This window comes from Colias croceus, chromosome 9 (genome assembly GCF_905220415.1).
Source record: "Colias croceus chromosome 9, ilColCroc2.1".
In the NCBI taxonomy this organism is placed as follows: domain Eukaryota; kingdom Metazoa; phylum Arthropoda; class Insecta; order Lepidoptera; family Pieridae; genus Colias; species Colias croceus.
The window spans coordinates 7,136,644-7,156,128 of record NC_059545.1 but is presented as its reverse complement, the minus strand read 5'-3'; the positions used below and the strand labels follow the sequence as shown (position 1 = coordinate 7,156,128).

The 19,485-nt window shown below is 34.1% G+C and overlaps 3 protein-coding genes across 3 annotated transcripts in view; all 3 read left to right on the top strand.

Moving 5' to 3' along the window:
- Positions 1 to 1,878: 1,878 nt before the first annotated feature.
- Positions 1,879 to 4,304, top strand: LOC123694337. Its single transcript, XM_045639747.1, has one exon. The coding sequence runs from the start codon at positions 2,223 to 2,225 to the stop codon at positions 4,182 to 4,184; it is 1,962 nt and encodes a 653-aa protein (XP_045495703.1). The 5' UTR covers positions 1,879 to 2,222; the 3' UTR covers positions 4,185 to 4,304.
- A 1,006-nt stretch (positions 4,305 to 5,310) lies between these two features.
- LOC123694339 (SRSF protein kinase 3) lies at positions 5,311 to 8,292 on the top strand. Its single transcript, XM_045639748.1, has one exon. The coding sequence runs from the start codon at positions 5,426 to 5,428 to the stop codon at positions 7,235 to 7,237; it is 1,812 nt and encodes a 603-aa protein (XP_045495704.1). The 5' UTR covers positions 5,311 to 5,425; the 3' UTR covers positions 7,238 to 8,292.
- Positions 8,293 to 10,546: 2,254 nt separating this feature from the next.
- LOC123694165 (glycogen-binding subunit 76A) overlaps positions 10,547 to 19,485 on the top strand; it is a 61,434-nt gene continuing 52,495 nt past the window's right edge. Inside the window, exon 1 of the mRNA XM_045639502.1 lies at positions 10,547 to 10,705. The gene's annotated coding sequence lies outside the window, so the exon portion shown is untranslated. The remainder of the gene's footprint in view (positions 10,706 to 19,485) is intronic.

The following is a 19,485-nucleotide window of genomic DNA, read 5'->3' as shown; positions in this document are numbered from 1 at the left end:
AGTTCTTGAGCATTGTTGTATGATCTTTTATAAATTTCATTCTTTACATAACCCCAGATGAAAAAATCTAGAGGTGTCAAGTTGGGGCTACGGGGCGGCCAGAGTGGCCGGATGGGACCATGTGTGCCAATCCATTGTGCCCCAAATTGTTCATTTAGGTATGAGCGCGTTTGACGACTGTTGTGACTTGTGAGGTGGAGCACCATCTTGTTGAAAATAAATTTTTCGCAATTCTGACAGTGGTAAATCGTCTAATACATCCTCAAGATTTTTCAAAATGGTGTTGTTGTAGATTTCGGAGTTCAGGGTGCCTTCGTAAATCTGTACCAATACCACTTGATTGGACCTAACCTTACCTTTGCGTCGCTGGCATGTTATGTTGCTGTGCCTTTGTCTTTTTACTTGTTCATGAATGAAAATAGTTTTTCACGATTTCTGACTTTTCTAGTACTCATACCTCAGTTGGTCTTTTAGAGTGTTTTGATCCCCATGAGAAACTGGATCGATTGGCATCAAAAAATTTTTTTTAAAAAACTGCCGATTTCCTTGCTGACCGTACCATTTTTCAAAAATCTGTGAATGCAGATTAAAATTTCTCAAGAATTTAAGGATAGTCTCCTAAGAACGTTTTCATGTAGCTACAACGGGCCCTTCATGCCCCATCTTAACCTTCCACCCTGTATAGTCAAATTAGAAAAAGTGCATATTGTTAATGAGATGCCGATAGAACTATTAAATTGACATATTAAAGTATTCGTAAAAGTATTCTTGTGATAGTACGGGAGCTAGCAACGTTTAAAAAAAAGTCATTTTAGTATAGTTGGGTTTTTGATATACTGTTTCTCTTGCTATTTCGGTTAGAGTCCGGGCTGTCTGGCTGGCCGCAGTGGTTGCGTTTATTAGTGCGCATCTTATCTGCACAGGAAAATATCCTTAATTTAAAGTCATTTTTTAACGCGTAATTTTTAATCTTTTGCCTTTAGATAGATCCATCAGACATAATTTTTTTATTGCAAGACGTTTTTTTCGTTGTAAAATAGGTGCCATACGCAATTTTTATTTCAAAATAACTAAAATGTCATCGAAATAAGTGAAATTACATCAACATGAGTCCGCTTAAAAGGTAAGTAATAACTTTATTATTTATATTATATTATCCTTTTTTAATACTTATATTGAATAATTAGTAAACTAATATTTTTAATAGATGGTTTCATATTTATTACACTTTTGGGTATAAATATGAATTTGATGATATTTGTATTTTCTAGTGTTTGATTTTACGCGAGTATTATACATTTTGAAATTAAAGACTTGGGAAAATAATACAATGAATAAATCGCGTTTAAAATCCGTTAAAAAGTCTTTAATTTCTTGATGATATTTGGTTTTTATCAAGTTTACATTAACGTCCTATTTGAGGTTCGTTGGGAGAAAGGAGGCGATATGGTAGATTGTTGCAAAAAAACTGTAAATAGTAAAATGAATATTATATATAGTATAAGTAACACAGTGATTACTTATCCTTCACTGGGACTCATGTTGATGGAATTTCACTTATTTCGATGATATTTTAATTATTTTGAAATAAAAATTGCGTCTGGCACCTATTTTACAACGAAAAAAACGTCTTGCAATAAAAAAATTATGTCTGATGGATCTATCTAAAGGCAAAAGATTAAAAATTACGCGTTAAAAAATGACTTTAAATTAAGGATATTTTCCTGTGCAGATAAGATGCGCACTAATAAACGCAACCACTGCGGCCAGCCAGACAGCCCGGACTGTAACCGAAATAGCAAGAGGAACAGCATATCAAAGAACCAACTATACTAAAATGCTCACTTGTCAACGTTGCTACCTCCTAGAATATAAAGAGAAGCTTTACATTTCATAAGTACTTTTTTGACACGTTTGAAATTTTTTGAAAACATCAATTCCTCTTATCTTTGGAGAATAATAATTCATGACACCAGATGACACCATTTTCACAGCCTTGAAGTACTCTAATAGAATTTTATTTAGATGAAGGTGTGCTAAGTATATTTCCATTTACCAATTCAACCTAAGTCTGGTTACTTATTATAAACATTATCAAAACCAATGAGGGATAACTTGCTATTATGAAAAGAGCATGTTAAATGCATGTCAGAAACACTCCATTAAAATGACAAAAGTCTAGTAGAAAATAAGGGAACTGCGAGTTTAATTGATACAAAGTAATGCCACCTAAACCTATTTTGGTGAAAAATGAAAACAAAAAAAGTACAATATTTACACCAAGTAGAGTTGTCAGTAGGCCAGATAACCTCGAAGGTGGAGAAGAAACTGAAATTGCTGCACAAATATCAGTTCCCCAAGAAGGAGGCTATGGCTGGGTTGTCGTTGCTGCTGCTTTTTTATCTATATTTATACTAGACGGAGTAGCATTTACCTTCGGTAGTTTACTTAATGATATGTCTGTAGATTTGAATATGCCTATCTCAACTTTACCCATAGTAAATTCCATTGCCCTTTCTATTTACTTTATGTGCGGTCCTTTAGCTTCTGCTCTAATAAATAGGTTTGGATTCAGAGCATGTGCAATGTCAGGTTCGATAATTAGTTCATTTTCTTTACTGACATCATATTTTTCCACAAATTTTACGTCTCTTTGTGTTTTTTATGGGTTTTTTGCGGGTTTTGGTTATTGTCTAATTAATATGGCATCTGGACTCGTTGTGGGATTTTATTTTGAAAAATTAAGGTCCATAGCGTTGGCAATTACTACTACTGGTTCAAGTCTTGGTATTATGTTATTATCACCTTTAAATGCATATTTATCAAAACTTGCTGGATGGCGTGCCGCAACTTTATTTCATTCCGGGCTCTTCGGGATAATTTTTTTCTTAGGCATGGCATACCAGCCCTTATTGTCTTTCACTGTTGTAAAAACTACAGAAGATCCAACTCGTACTGTGACTTATTTACCAAATTTATCAGCAGCTGCTTTAAAAGCTTCATCATCTCGCACTAAAACTGAAGGTATTATGCCAACTACTACAGAACGCTTGTTTGGCGCGGCTTCCAATTCTAATTTTCCTACAGCTGCAGCAGTAGTTGAAGATGCAACAGCAACACCATCCACACAGCCTGGACCGTCCACGGCGACCGTATCTAAAATTACATTAACTGCGAATGCACCGCAAGGTGGCATTAGTCCTAGGCAGTTAAAACAAGTGCAGTCAATAATGTCGAAGACTAGTGTTCAAGATAAGGCAAAGAAAACTATTGAACTAAATGTTAATGTAGAGAAACCGAAAAAGACGAGTTGTTGGGGACGTTTATGCCAGTGGGAAGAGCACATTCCAGAGTCAAGACCCATGTATCGAGATGATGTATTTTATGATGGAAAATTGGAAAAATTACCAGCCTACCAAAAAAGTGTAATGGATACAACGACTGAAAAGACTGGACTTGAATATCAATTAGCTGTATCGCGGGCGGCAACAGCTGTAGATTTACGGGAACGCAGAGGTGTTTTTACAACAGCTGCTCGACGAGTTTTAGCTACTATGATGGATCCTAAATTATTAAAAAGAAATTCATTTTTATTACTTTGTTTATCTGGATTTTTTGTGTACATCGGATATTTAGTCCCTTACAATTTTTTAAGAATAAGAAATGAAAGTGCTGGTATGCCCGCTGAACATTGTACTTTATTTGTAAGTGTTATTGGATTCTCAAACGCTGCTGGAAGATTAATATTAGGCGCTTTAGCTATTAAGGTAGAACCTTTAAAAATATTTTCTTTTTCACTTGCAACAGCAGGTATTGCTACAATGCTTTCAAACTTATCATTTAATTTATATTTTCAATATCTGTACTGTTTTTTATTTGGATTTTTTGCATCTTGTACGGCATCATTAAGAAGCTTAATAATTGTATCTATTTTTGGCTTAGATAATTTGACAAACGCCACGGGAATTTTATTATTGTTCCAAGGCTGCGGAAGTTTATTTAGTGCACCTGTGGCAGGCATGTTAAAAAAAATATTTGGCTTTTCTGCTGCCTTTTATGTGGCAGGACTATTTATTACCCTAGGTGGTCTGATTATAATCCCTGTTAAACGAATGTCTTGTCGAGAAGAAAAAGAAAATAATAAATCTCAAAAGCCATCTATAACTCCAAAAACGATAAAATAATAATTAGTTAAATTATGAATGTGTATAGGTACATACTTAGATTATATAGGTATATGTTTGAGTAACATTACCAATATAACATTGATATATATCATTCTTCAATGTAGTTCCGTGGTTACAGTGCTAGGCATTACATTTTAGTTATGTATTTTATTAAAGAAATAATATCTATAATATTTGTTTGTCTGTGTTAACTACCTTTTTTCTTAAAAAAAAATATCCTATACGCGACATACGATTAACAGAAAATCTCATAGATTATTGTGTTGCTTGAAGAACTATTACAAAATAATTAACATTTTAAAACTATGTAACTAGTTATGTACTTACATACAAATAACAAATGTTCAGATTATGAGGTTAAGCATGTTTTTAAATTTTTTATTAGAATAATAATATTATTGTATTGTATACTGGTAATGTATTCAGTTCACACAATAATTACTCGACTGATTTGAAAAATTCTTTTACCAGCAGAAAGATAGGTACCTTTTTTTTCTGAGTCACTTATGCTATAATATTCTTTATTTATTTCGATTTGATCCCGGGTCAAATACCTACTTACACAGAACGTTCTCTAAAGGTTTGTTAATAAAGTAAAGGCGGCCGTACTCGGGCAGCTCGAGCAGTTAATGGCTGAGCCACGTACAGGGACTGCTCGAGCGGTCGGTGTCGGTCGTTGACGGCTTGAGCTGTCGCTACCAACCGCGCAGTTGACGGCTTGAACTTTGAAACGATCGCGACTGCACGAGCAGTACGGCAGTGAATGAATGTCAATTCACTGCGCGGTTGCGGCTTCAAGCAGTCGGTCTCAACTGCTTGAAGCCGTCAGTGTACGGCCGCTCTAAAAACTGATGAATTCATAATTTCATAACAGTCTGAATAATTAGGTACAATTCCTTCCACTGTCCACATCAACAATGATTATCAATATTTATTTCAAATAATCAAATTCATTATAGTCAAGTGATCCGTATTTACTATTTACCATCATAAAACAAATTATTTGAATCAACAAATCGATAAAAAAATATAATACAATCAAGAAAATCAATATGAATCTATCAATATAAATGTTATCTGTCTATTTTTGGATATTTAGCAATGGTAACATTAGAGATTTTCATGTTCGAACGCATTTTGTTCTGTCTGCAACCGGCCGCCATACTCAAACAAAAAGATTGAGATGAAAAGATAAATTTACTTAGATCGAACTGGTTGAAAGTGTTGTAATTTACTAAATGAGTTCTAAATCAGATGTAAATAGGAGAGTACTCGCCATTCAGGCGAAAAAGAAACGTCACAAATTGGGGAAGAAGAAAAATCGAGAGGAGGATCACGGCGCTGGTGTACAAGGGAACGGGGTGCGCAATCAAAATCAGAATCGCCTCGAACCAACACACAGTTCTTCCAATGAAACGATTGAAGAGGATGATGACGAACAATATGCTAGTGATGACGAGGAACAAGAAGATAGTGCCGACTATTGTAAGGGTGGTTACCATCCTGTCAAAATCGGAGACTTATTCCTAAATCGCTACCACGTCACTAGGAAGTTGGGATGGGGTCATTTTTCAACGGTATGGCTCTGTTGGGATCTTGTCGATAAGCGATTCGTCGCTCTGAAAGTAGTCAAGTCAGCGCCGCATTTCACAGAAACAGCTCTAGACGAAATTAAAATACTTAAAGCTGTCCGCGACAGCGACCCTACTGATCCAAAAAGGAATAAAACTGTTCAATTATTAAATGATTTTAAAATTACAGGTGTAAATGGCACCCATGTATGTATGGTGTTTGAGGTTCTAGGTCATCATCTTTTGAAGTTGATATTAAAATCCAACTACAGAGGAATACCTCGAGAAAATGTTAAAACTATAATACGACAAGTTTTAGAAGGCTTGGATTATCTTCATACAAAGTGTAAGATAATTCACACTGATATTAAGCCAGAAAATGTGTTAGTATGTGTTGACGAGTCCTATATTCGCAAATTAGCGGCTGAAGCAACAGAATTACATTCCTTGGGTCTCAGATTACCTCATTCTCTGATTAGTACGGCACCAAAGGAATTTCAAGAGCAAGTTGTAACAGGTAAAATGAGTAGAAATAAAAAAAAGAAGTTAAAGAAAAAGGCAAAACGCCAATCTATGCTACTTAAAAAGCAAATGGAACAAATTGAAGAAATGGAAGAGCAGAAAAAGGTTACAAATAATAGTGAGTCTGCACCCATGTCCCAAGATAATGATGAATCACCCCAAACTCCAGATGAGGTGAGTGTTGTAGAGACTCGATCTGAAAATGATTCTACAGTAAATGGGTGCAATGATAATCAAAGAGCTGATGAGGAGGCGTTTGATACTGACGCAGATGCTGTGCAAGTGAGAACTAAGCAGTACAGCTGTGGTGATGATGCAGGCACTCCAATGTCAGAAGGAGAAATGACTGACACACCACCATCCTTTAATTCTCAAAATAAAAAATCTCTTGATAAAAGACCTGACCCTGCATTTGATATTTGTGATGTTGAAGTAAAGATTGCAGATTTAGGCAATGCTTGCTGGGTTCACCGCCACTTCACAGAAGACATACAGACCCGGCAATATAGGTCATTAGAGGTTTTACTCAGTGCTGGCTATGGAACATCAGCTGACATTTGGAGTACCGCATGTATGGCATTTGAATTAGCAACAGGAGATTATCTTTTTGAACCTCATTCTGGAGAAGGATATAGTCGAGATGAAGATCATCTAGCTCATATAATCGAGCTATTAGGTGACATTCCCAAGAGGATTGCTGCATCTGGGAAATATTCAAAAATATTCTTCAATAAAAAGGGTGAATTGAGAAATATAACTGGCCTGAAACCGTGGGGATTAGTATCTGTATTAACTGAAAAATATGAATGGAGTCAGAGTGATGCAGAAGAATTCGCTGATTTCTTAAAACCTATGTTAGATTTTGATCCAAATCGGCGAGCCACTGCATATGAGTGCCTTCAGCACCCCTGGCTGAAGCTGGCCAAACAAGAACAAACTGAATCTGAGGATAATTGAAGCTGCTCTCTTTGATGTATGAATGATTGTTAACATTCATAAAATCAGTAGTGTCAACTTACTATTTCAATGTTTTATGTTTTAATCAAAAGTTTATTTATGGATTTGTTTGTGAATGGTTTCATTTGTACTTGTATTGTTAGCTGTCCTTGATTCCATAAATTATGTACAATATAATTGATGCTGATAAAGAGATATAGTATATTAAAGTAGCAATGTATATAATACACCTGCTGCTCAAATGTAGTGCATCAAATTAGATGAGCATTATTGGCATTCAGATAACACCAATTACCAAAATTGTACAGATAGCTGTAGTAAAAATTGTGATGTATGATGATAGACAATATAGGTTTTATCACATTAACCTTTAGGAATTTATTAGTTGATTTAGTAATGCACTAAAGCCACTCTTAATGTGAGAAACCTTAAGATGTCGAGCATGTATACTGTAGCCATTCAGGTAGTAGATATTTCACATAGTTTAAGTTTGTCTTTTATCACTATCACAAAAATCTCATAATGTAAACTAGAAAGTAAGACAGTATTTGTAATACCACAATTCCGAGACTGCCTTTTTATATTTGATGAGTCACTTAAATTTACAATGGTTGGAGTTAATACAGAGGCAGCGTGATACAGTGACCTTAACCAGTTGATATAGTTATATTATTATTTAACATAGATCCCGATTTACATGACCATAATTTGTATTAATTATATCTGCAAATTTACATGAATAAAATTATAAAACGAGCTTGTTACTATTGATTTTTACTTTGTATCTCCGCATTAACCTAACTACACAGTCACTTCAGTTTGTTTTTTGAATAATTTTTATGCTATTTAAGTTTTGTGTATTACAAAAAAGGGTGGAGCAGGAAATAGGTTATATTGTCTTGTTATGCAGCGCCTGTGGCCATATTATTGTATGTTGGTAACAATTGTGTTATATGAGATGCTATGTTACGGTGGCATGAGCACATTTAATTTTAGATGTGCCATGAACAGCAATAGATTCTTTGATAATTATTAAAATGACTTCTCCTGCTCTATTTTATGTTTTTCATTCCAACTAGGATATTATTATTTAGGCTACTACTACCCTACCCTATAATTTTTGTAATGTATCTGTTCATTGTTGTAGGTTAGGATTTTTTCTCAAACTTTGATTGAAGGTGAAATAAATAGGACAGTATGATTACATTAAATATTTTAGTACCTATTTGTGAATTTTAGTAATTATCTATTGGTTATCTTTTTAGTTGTAACTTACTATTTTTTATTGTTGCAAATTTTGTAATTTCTGTGGTAGCAGAACAGAATCCTCACTGAAACTGGTGGATCTACACCGACCCAACTTAAAGATATTCAAAATACATTTACTTAGAAAGAGTAGGTATCTGATAAACCTACATTATACAATTTGATTCTGATCTAATTTGCATTTTTATTTTTCTAAAATGACTAAAATACGAGAAATTCAATTAAAAACGACGACGATGAAGGTAATTTATTATTTTTCTAATTTCTGCTAAGCCCGCAAATTGCAAATTACAAAAACATTTTTGAATCTAACTGATGAAAAAATGATTAAGATCAGTCCAGCCGTTTAAGAAGAGTTAAGTGACAAACACACGATCATAATAAATGTATATTAAAAATTATAAAGATGTGGGTAAGTATATTATTAAAAACATTTTAATTTATTTAAAATTAAACATTATATATTATATGGACGTTATAAGGCTCTCGTTAAGTCTTGAAAATTTAAAAAATTAATTAAAAACTTACTGAAATTACATATACATTACTAGCTGTCCCGGCAAACGTTCTGCCTTCATCATTTAGGGGTATGAAAAATAGATTTTAGCCGATTCTCAGACCTACCCGATATGCACACAAAATTTCATGAGAATCGGTCCAGCCGTTTTGGAGGACTGGTCCGCCCCGGCTTCGCCTGTGGTACATATAATGTAGATTCACACACACATTCACAATAAAATGTAGAAAATATCTCCATACCAAATTTCATGCATATTGGTTCAGTAGTTTAGGCGTGATTGAGTAACAGACAAACAGACAGAGTTACTTTCGCATTTATAATATTAGTATGGATTCAACACCCAGACACAGAGCAAACATCTATGTTCATCACACAAATATTTGCCCCGGGTGGGAATCGAACCCACGACCTCTGGCTTGGAAGGCAGGGCCACTACCAACCAAGCCAATCGGTCAGTCAAATTAAATGAATAATGCATATTCCACCCCTGATTATAGCTAATCAAAAATTCATAAATTTTATGAACATTAATTTCTTTTCGCAATCTATATTTAATAATTAATTATAAAAAAAGACGTGTGGCACTCGGGGACTGCCGCGGTAAAGCTATTGCATAGCATGCCTTCAAGCCACACCTCCATGCATGTCGGAGTGGGGAGCGTGAGGTTTTTTCGTTACGGAATTTCTGGATTCGGTCCCCGCGCTCAAGACCCGCGATAGAAGCTATGCAAATTGCAATAGCTTAATATAACCTACCTCGTTTTGACTTGAATTTCGTATTTGTGTTCGTATTGCACGTGTTTTCACTATTTTGAAAGAGATGGCGCTGGCTGTACCATATTTCATTATTTCACATTTATAAAATCGAACAAAATCCTAATGCGAAAGTTTGTGAGGTTGAATGAAGGGAGTTTGTTACTCTTTCACGCAAATACTATTGAATCGATAATAATGAAATTTGGTATGAAGGAAGCTGAAGACCCAGAATAACAGAGGTCAGAGATACTTAAAATCAAACGTTTTATCACAAGAAAAAAATGAAAGCCAAAAGTGTTTTAGCGTGATAAACCAAAACTAAAAGTAATAATTACACAAAATGCTTTGACATAGCCCGTTCAAATACAAGGTTTATTATAAGTGTGAAAATTAGAGGTAACTTCGTGATTTTTTTTTATCGAGTCAATTTTAATATTTTATCTTTTTGAACAAAAATAATCATCGAAACTATAATCTAGTTTGATATATATATTTTTTAGATTTGGTCTTGAATATTACCTACACGTATCATCTAATAGAAGATTGGTCATTTTGCTTATACCTACCCACTCTTGAATTAATGAGGCGTTAGGTAAGGGCGCAGTTGGGCGAAAGCTTAGGGCGGCAATAAAGAAGCTGCTGACTTGCCGAAACCCAGATGTGGCCGCGCCGGTTTCGCTAAAACCGGCGCTGGTGGTGGATGTTGGCACCTACTCTAATAGTATTCAAGAGACATGACGCATGCGCAGAAGCGCGGGCGACCTTCCTGCGTCCTTACCGTCAGTTGTCACGAAGCTTTTGCACCGCGCATGTAAATAAAAACTTACACTTTCACTTTCGTTACGTACATACGAAAGTAAAGAGTGTTGTGATGTAAAAAGAAGACACGTTGTTGTTTTTGCGTTGGATACAGGCGAACGAAAAAGGTGCGTAATAGATGTAGATGTTTCAATGCAAATCTATTTTAATTATACAATTTTGAAAATCAGTTCCCAAAAGCTCAAGTTCTTACAAATGTATTTATAAATATTACACTTATAAGGAAAAGGTTCAACAGTAAAAGTATATGTAATTGAAAACGTCCATAAGTTACATAATATTTAGTTTGAGAAAATTGTCTGAACTTAATTACATTATTTTTACCTTATCGCTTTTGACCTTGACCTTTGACCTATGTCAATGTCCTTTAGAGCTTGCATGTAGTATCTACTCATTCATTCATGGAAATATGATTGCGTTTTACTTATAAAGTTTTAACGAATAGGGATGTAACTAAGTATACAGTTACACATATATTTATAATTAATAAGTGTATTCTTTATTGAAATGTGTTAAACCCACCAAAGAGAAGTTATGATGATGTTTTTTGGGGATGTTATAATATATAGTCCCTGGCCTGGCCAAATGTATATATATATAGCACATGAACCTACAGAAACTTTCTTATATTTTTACATCTTTGCGTTAATTATTAAAAAAATAGAATCAAAAATCATATTCGTTCCATTTTGGTTACTCAAATAACAAATAATATCTAAATATATATTATATCTAGGTATGTATTTATGAACTATATGACTTACGATAACAATCAGCTTCCCAATCTAAAAATCTATGTCAAGGTCGTTTCAATGTCCTGTTGTACGTCATTATTTCCGAAACAAATTATGGTGTACCTAGTCCAATTTATAGTATTATAATATATTTCTTACCTTATGCTATGTAAGAGTTTCTACCTATATTATATGTATAGGCCATGATAGCTGGGCACATTGCTGTGCCGCGCGGTTTGACAAGTGGATGAAGCAGCCGGCAATATCGAGTATTTCTATTGCTTATATATGTGTATATTCTGCATTTAACATTACTGAAAAGTTTCATCTATATTCGTCAATCGTCCAGTAGCTTTTTCGTGAAAGAGTAACAAACATGCTTAAGTATACTAACTTTCGCATATCTATTAAATATTATTAGAAAATGCATTCCACACTTGTTTAATTCTCTGGTGAAATTTTTACGGACAAGGGGATACCATGTGCTGCATCAGGTATTTGCCATTCCCTTTTTAAGATCTGAATTCCTAATTAATTGGTCTTTTTTACCTTAATATACAAAATTCCTATTATATATTCTATAATTCAATCATGATTACAAATTTTTACATTGGTATATAATATGAATGGACCTAGCTAGCTATTTACCATGTCAATTAAAAATTCAATAGAAATTACCTATCTCTAAGATAAACTAAAAGTGACTAATGCAGTAATTATTTTAACTTCTTCGTGACTTGCGTGTCAGTGTAGATCTGTATTCTGTACTTATTGCCATTCATTATCTGTGCTTTTCTAAGAACTGTCGAGAAACACTAATCTTATTGATATTATTATATCCAACAATTATCAGGTAACAAGTACAGTGCTTATTTTCTATCCTTTTTAAAAAATTAAACTACATAAAATGATATTTGCATGCACATGCATCTAATTTGTTACAATCATAAAAATACTGTTACTATATCAATTTATGTTTAGCTCAACTACTATTTTTTCGTAATTTGATTCATCCAGCTTTCCTTTTATGTTACAAATCTTAATTGTAGAGCAGCAATGCACAAGAAAAGCAAAACTGTTTTCATTCAACACAGTCTTAATTTAAAGCCTATATTGTCAGAATCAATTACTGTAATTTGATACAAAGATAAGTGCGGTATGCAAATGATCTCGCGTTGGCTCGAACTGTTTTCAAGAGGCTGTTTATCATACAAGGTATCTTTGCTCTACAATAATTACTTATTATGACTCATGAGATAAACTTGGAATAGTGCTAATAAGAAGTTATAACTGTATGCAATTTCCTGACGTAGCTTGAGGCGAGTTGTATCTGCTAAAAAGCTTTTATAGAAAAACTAGGTTTCCGCCCGGGGCTTCGTCCGCGCAGTCAAAGAAAAACCCACATAGTTCCCGGTTCCCGTGGGACTTCCGGGATTGAATCATTTTCAAGTAGCCTATGTCCTTTATCGGGTATCAAAATATCTCCATACCAAATTTCATGAAAATTGGTTTAGTAGTTTAGGCGTGATTGAGTAACAGACAGACAGACAGAGTTACTTTCGCGTTTATAATATTAAGTATGGATTATGGAAGATAGCACGTGAACATTATAGGTACAAACCATGAATCTTTAATTTTATCAGTTACACTTTCTTTCTTTCAAGTATCTTACCTAGTTTAGGTTAAATAATTAGATAGGTAAATAACATATCATAATATTTTATGTAGTTACTATGAGGTACCTACTACATATAAAATAGCCGGGTCCATAGAGAGCCTCGTCAATTCTGTTCAAATAACATTTTGATTGACTTTGACACTTTTTGATAGTGTTGCCTTAGTATTTTTTGATAATTAAACAACTGATAAATTTGTATCACACTTGTATCTATAAAAAAAACATAGGTAGGTATACTTTTTCCTTTTAGCAAAGTCTATTTCATACATTAAAGTTGTAGTCTCGCGAGATTGCCCATGGCATTCTACCAGGAGGCTATTCTAATTTAACGCTTATCTCTCCAGCATCCTATAAAACTAAATTCGATCTGACATTCACTTATTTATAGCTCCATGGGGCTTATGGGCACTATAAATTGGAATCGTTTATAAAACGATTTTAACTTTGAAATTGTTTATGTGTTGTTCAAGTAATTGAAATCAGTAACAAAGCATAACAGTTTATTTTGTAATATCCAAGTTCAAATGAAACTAAAATAGGATAGTCAACTTTCAAGACGAACCACGTCTATTAACTTATGCAAGTTCAGGAATATTTATCTGTCTATTATTTTATGATCCATTTTTGGGATACGCTGCGGCTGGCTCCTGATTATGTATCTTCTCCTGAAAACAAAATTGCGCAAAAGAAATGGATATTTAAAATTTCGTTATACTGATTTATGGTTTGACATAACATTTGCGTATTTAAAAGGTTTATCAATTCGCACGTGACGCGCGCAGCTGAGATACAGGCTAAGGTACATCAATAAATAATATTTTATTAGCGGTTGGTAACAGATTCAAGTGAGATTTATGCCGTCATAAACTATTACTCGTTTCAATGTATTGGTATTTGTGGTATAAGTAATATAGATAACAATATAACCTAAACTATGGGAGTTCGAAAAGCTTTTGGCAGTTGCGCAACTAACGTGTAGTGAGGGGTTCCGAGCTTTAGAAGTGCGTTATAATATACATAATAATTATAAGTGATAATCTATATAATATATAAAACTCCAAGGTGACTGATATAGTGATCTATCAACGCACAGCCCAAACCACTGGACGTATCGGGCTGAAATTAGGCATGCAGGTAGATGTTAGGACGTAGGCATCCGCTAAGAAAGGATTTCCCGAAATTCTTGTGGGAACGGGGATGCACGTACAAAGTCGTGGGCGGAAGCTAGTCCTAAATAAAAACCATACCTATTACCCATATACGAAAAACGGAGCGTGTGTGCCGAGCGAATGTGTCAGAAGTGAAACTTCTTTGGCAAGAGATACTAAAATCGTCGCCTTACTCCATGATGTGATGGTATTGTCACGAGTCTTGCCGCAAACATTAAATTTTACTCTCAACGCATCTAAGGAAGTTTCTCTTCAAAAATTTGCAGTAAAACTTTAATTTTATCGCGTACTTAAATGATTGGTTTCTCAATGAATAGCTACATAATTGCATATCATACTATGTACTTTATGTCAATGCTTAGATACGACTAGTATATTAGTATTATATCTCGAGGTCTTTGTCTTTTAAATGAGGGAAACTGTTCAATATCGCTCGCCTGTCTAGACGAAGACAGAATGAGTATAAGGATCGTTTATTCATCAAACTTATGTGTGTTTTACTGCAAGTCTAAATCGAGATTATTGGGCACGTCTTTCTTCGTCGTCGGACCAGCTTTGATATGAGTACAATATTTTAATTAATTTCTAATAACAAATACCACAGGAATAAATTATATTATATATTTAAAAAAAAAAAAATGTTATTAAAATCATTAAGGTAAATTTAAACTTCGGGTGTGCTTCGGGCTTAATTGCGAATTGAATTTATATTACAAAGGAAACAAAATTTGACTCTGCCAAAGACCTTTAAATCTGAACAAAGGTTTATCCTCATATAACCCATTTATTTTGTGTCACAGAATTAATCTTCTAGTACGTGCCTTCGGAAGTGTCATCCTGGCACGAATTACACACGGTGCATGCCAAAAATGTCGCCTGATCTGGTCATGCATTTCAACTATGCCTATTTATATGAGCCAAAAACATGTTATTTACAAACACATAGGTGACCATAATATGCATATGTTTAATGCCATTATGCATACAACTTAAAAACTAAGTGGCTATACGAACCTACAATTATTATATTTCATTCATTATACCGTCAGCCCAAAAGTGGCAGCAGTGAAGCAGTTGGATAACATTTTATTTATAGGGGCAATTAAAGAGCTACGTTTCTATTAATCATTAGAATTAAATTGAGATATTGGTGAAGAGTGCCAAAATACACATAGACTAGAAGTACCGGATGTTAGTTAATGACAAGCTGTCTGCAGTGCCTAAAGATGGAGGTCCTCTGGTTCTTGTCTAAATTTATGCTATGTTTTTTTTCTTTCTTCATGGCGAGAAGATATTATAATATCTACTTGCCAGTGTCAAGAAGTAGAGTTTCTTCTTTTGACATTGTCTATTTTCGGTACTGCGCAAAGTACCTAGATTAAAAAATAAATTGTTATAGCGATCATGAAATATATAATAATAGAGTTATTCAGGTTTTAAATAAGTTCTTTTTTCTGTTTAAAGTGTCGTAAACCAAATTATCTTTAACGCAAAAGTATTAACGTCTTTCATTAGAAAATAGTAGCAAAGTCCTTGTAATTATTGTTGTCTAAGGTATGATAACACTGAACAAACAAAAGTGCGTGTACACTTTAGATAATTGAGTGAATGTTTGTCCTGACCAGCCAAGTCGACGTCATGGCTAAAGATGGAACAATAACCTAACAATTATTATGGCACTTATATAATTATATAGTTTTACTGCGATCCCAAATTAAGGTCGTCACATGTTTTGGGTAAATAAACATGACATATGGCTTTATTTCAGCTATTTCAATGTCACAAATTACAAACCTGGAGTTATGAAAGATGATTAAATAATAAGAATCTATGCATTTGCTACGTGCATTTTAAATCTTACTGATCGCAACCTATTATCCTTATTAAAATTAATCCGGATAAATAGACAGCAAACCTTTCACTTTTTAGTAGACACGTAACTTCGGATACAAAGACTATGAGCACATAATAAAATATTCGTGGTAATTAATCGATGAAAATAAGATCCTCTTCTATTGTGAGCGACTACTGGAGTCGTTGTTTGCAGTTTGTCCATGCAAAAGTTTTTCTCAATTGAATTATATTTCATTAATAAATGATTTCCAATAAATGAATACGGCATGTATGAATTAACAATTTAGTAGGTCTGTAAGAAATAAGACACTCGCATGCATGTGTAAGTAACGAGCGGAGGTGTGGTTGACCGCACGTCTTGGTTTTGATTGCACATGTGCCTAGAATACTCTAATCACTTAATATTTTGCATTTTACACTATCTTAGATTTTTGGGCTTATTTCTCTACCCGTCTAGTACTTCTAAAATATATTGTAATCAAATGAGGTCTAAATTTTTGTTTGTTGAATGGAAATTTGCTGAGAAAGTATATTTTAAGTGTGTCTAAGTTGTACGTATAACCCAAAAGATAAATCTTTCAGGAATAGGCACAGATCTTATTTAATTATTTAACATTTAATTCACCATTCAAGTGTTTGTTCCCGAAGTCTTTTCTGAGCAATGAGGATCGAATCTATACGATAAACGAAGTCGTTGAAAAAGGTAGGTTATCTAAACTAAAAAAGCTGTTTTTTGTTTGCTTAACAATTAAGTTTTAAGTTGTTTGTGAGGTACTGTGCCAACAGTTAAATCGGACGAGAGTAAATGTTAAAAGTAAATTTTACATACGCTCGCAAAGTAAATTATTATTGGCGAATTCTTAAAAGCGCTGCAGCGCACTAAAGACGTAGCTTCTAAAAGTAAAATGAATAATTTAACTGCACAGAAATTAAGAGGTTGGTTAAATATTCTATTTTAATTTTCCAATATGCCGCGTAAAAGTAGAGCCTATATCTTATTGATACAACTTATATCATTTTAAATGTGATTATACTAAGTAGATACTTGTATATAGATATACGAATAGGTAATAGCATTATGTTACCTGTGTAATAGGTAGATAGACAAGTGATAACTGCGTTAAAAACAACCGACTTCAAACTTGCACTTGCAAAAATGCCCATAAAATAAAAAACTAATGGGCCTATCCGAATAAAATTTTTATGGGACCATTTCGACACCATCCCGCATCGAACAAAAAAAGAATCACGTAAATCGGTTCAGAAACCTCGGAGTAATCGGTGTACGTGTACATACATAAAAAGAAAAAAAAAACATACCGGCCGAATTGATAACCTCCTCCTTTTTTTGAAGTCGGTTAAAAAACAGCGCTGGATGTTTGCTTAAATTATTATTGATGAAGTTTGTCATTACATAGTACGTGCTATTGTGAGAAAAGTATACATTGATCGATGGATCGATTACTTCACACCTTGAAGCCATTTGTTGTCGTATGAAAAACGCGACAAAACTTTTCTCGTGATGACAGTATGGTGTTAATTAATTGTTAAAAAAATAGCTATTTTTCTAGCTCGCTCACAATCGCAATTAATATTATTTCTGTTTTATTAATTTTCGAATCATGAAGGTCCATTTTCTGACACTAAATGTTAGAAAAAAATATTAATGTGCCTAAGGGCAAACATTCTAGATGCAACTAAAGTCAATAGCAGGTCCTCCTGAAACATAAAAAAAATTTTTTTCGAAGCAGACGGTGAATTTAGTAACAGCAAGAATCTAATAAGTATATATTATAAAGGCGAAAGTTTGTAAGGATGTATGGATGTATGGATGTTTGTTACTCTTTCACGTAAAAACTACTGAACCGATTACAATGAAATTTAGCACACATATAGAGGGTAACTTGGATTAGCACATAGGATAGTTTTTATCCCGGAAATCCTACGGGAACGGGAATAATGCGGGTTTTCCTTTGCAAACGGGGGCGAAGCCGCGGGCGGAAATCTAGTAATATTATATCTATGCATATTGCTACGGGTGTAAGCACGTTACGACGTTTGTTTAGTCTACATTTGTTGTGCAATGAAGTGTTTATTTTGTGACCTGTCGACAAAGCGATTGCATAGGTATGCATATACCGTATAGCTCTACGAATATAAATTTATAAAGAATAGAAAAAATTCGATCACGAGGCGGGACTCGAACCCGCATCCATTGACTCTACGAACACAATGACAATAAATAAAGTAGAAGTTTGAGACGATGACATGAAAATGGAATTACATAATATATAAGAAGTTGTATTGGGAACTAACTGTAAATATGTCTCGTTTCTTCATAATAGTTATACTTACGAGAAGGGAACAAGTAGAAAAGAACAATACAGAATATTGAAATTAGAAAAACAACTTTATAATTAAATAAACAGTTGTATTACAACTGAAACATTGGACCATCTTTTTAATATTCCATCTTTTACAGAAACTACACAGTATTTTAAATTTGAACTTTCTATCTTAACGAGCTTTAAGCACATGTTTAAAGCTTACAAACTGAACACAGAACAGGATTCTTTCTTAGTTTACCACGTGCCGAGGTATCGTAGGCGTTTAGAATATTTATTGAATTGTGTGGTTACTGCTTAGTATGCAGGAATTGGTACAGAGTAGTTTGGTGAAATGGACCGGTTATTGTAGAGTCTATAGTTGTAGTGGTTGCCGTGGGTTGTTTATTAGGTAGAAACCGCTACCACTATTTTTATGGAATTGGGTACAATATCTTATTTCATTTTTTTGTATTCAGACTTCTGTAAAATAAAGTTACAGTGTAGGCACATGCAATTAGTATTGAAAGATTTATTTGTTGATTACATACTGCGTTTGTTTTCAGATAAAGTTTATCATGATACGAAAACGAATATGCAGAGCATCGTAAAAATTTATGCTACTGGGAAGAAATTGTCGGAAATTTTTTGAAATACCGCGATGCAACATTTATATTTCGAAAACGGCTGTGTTTACATTAAACAAAAATAGCGGTGTCAGTGATGTCAGTGCAAGCTGCATTTAGCGGCATATTTTATATCTCGTGTGCCAATTTTTCGCACCAAGCCGCCCGCCCACCGCGGCCGCGTTCCCCGCTGTACTCACTATTTATAGATAAATGTGACATTGTTTTATTCGCTCACAGAATCGTACCAGTACATTTCCATGCGAAAACCGTTAACCCCCGAGTGATAAGAGGAGAAAGTGCAGGATCGTGCCGGACCGTACACTGAATAGCGAGATAATTGTTTCGCTTCTAACTAAATTGGTTCGTCTAGTTGTTGTCTACTGTTTTATTAGATCCGTTCTGCATTTTAATTATGAAATGAGTGATAAGCACGTTTTTTAATATAATATAATATAAGTGGGTAATGGGAAACATCCTAAAACGCCGCGAGTATAGGTAA

Excerpts from the sequence above, each read along its gene's own strand:
- LOC123694337 (XM_045639747.1), top strand. The coding sequence starts at position 2,223 with ATGCCACCTAAACCTATTTTGGTGAAAAATGAAAACAAAAAAAGTACA.
- LOC123694339 (XM_045639748.1), top strand. The coding sequence starts at position 5,426 with ATGAGTTCTAAATCAGATGTAAATAGGAGAGTACTCGCCATTCAGGCG.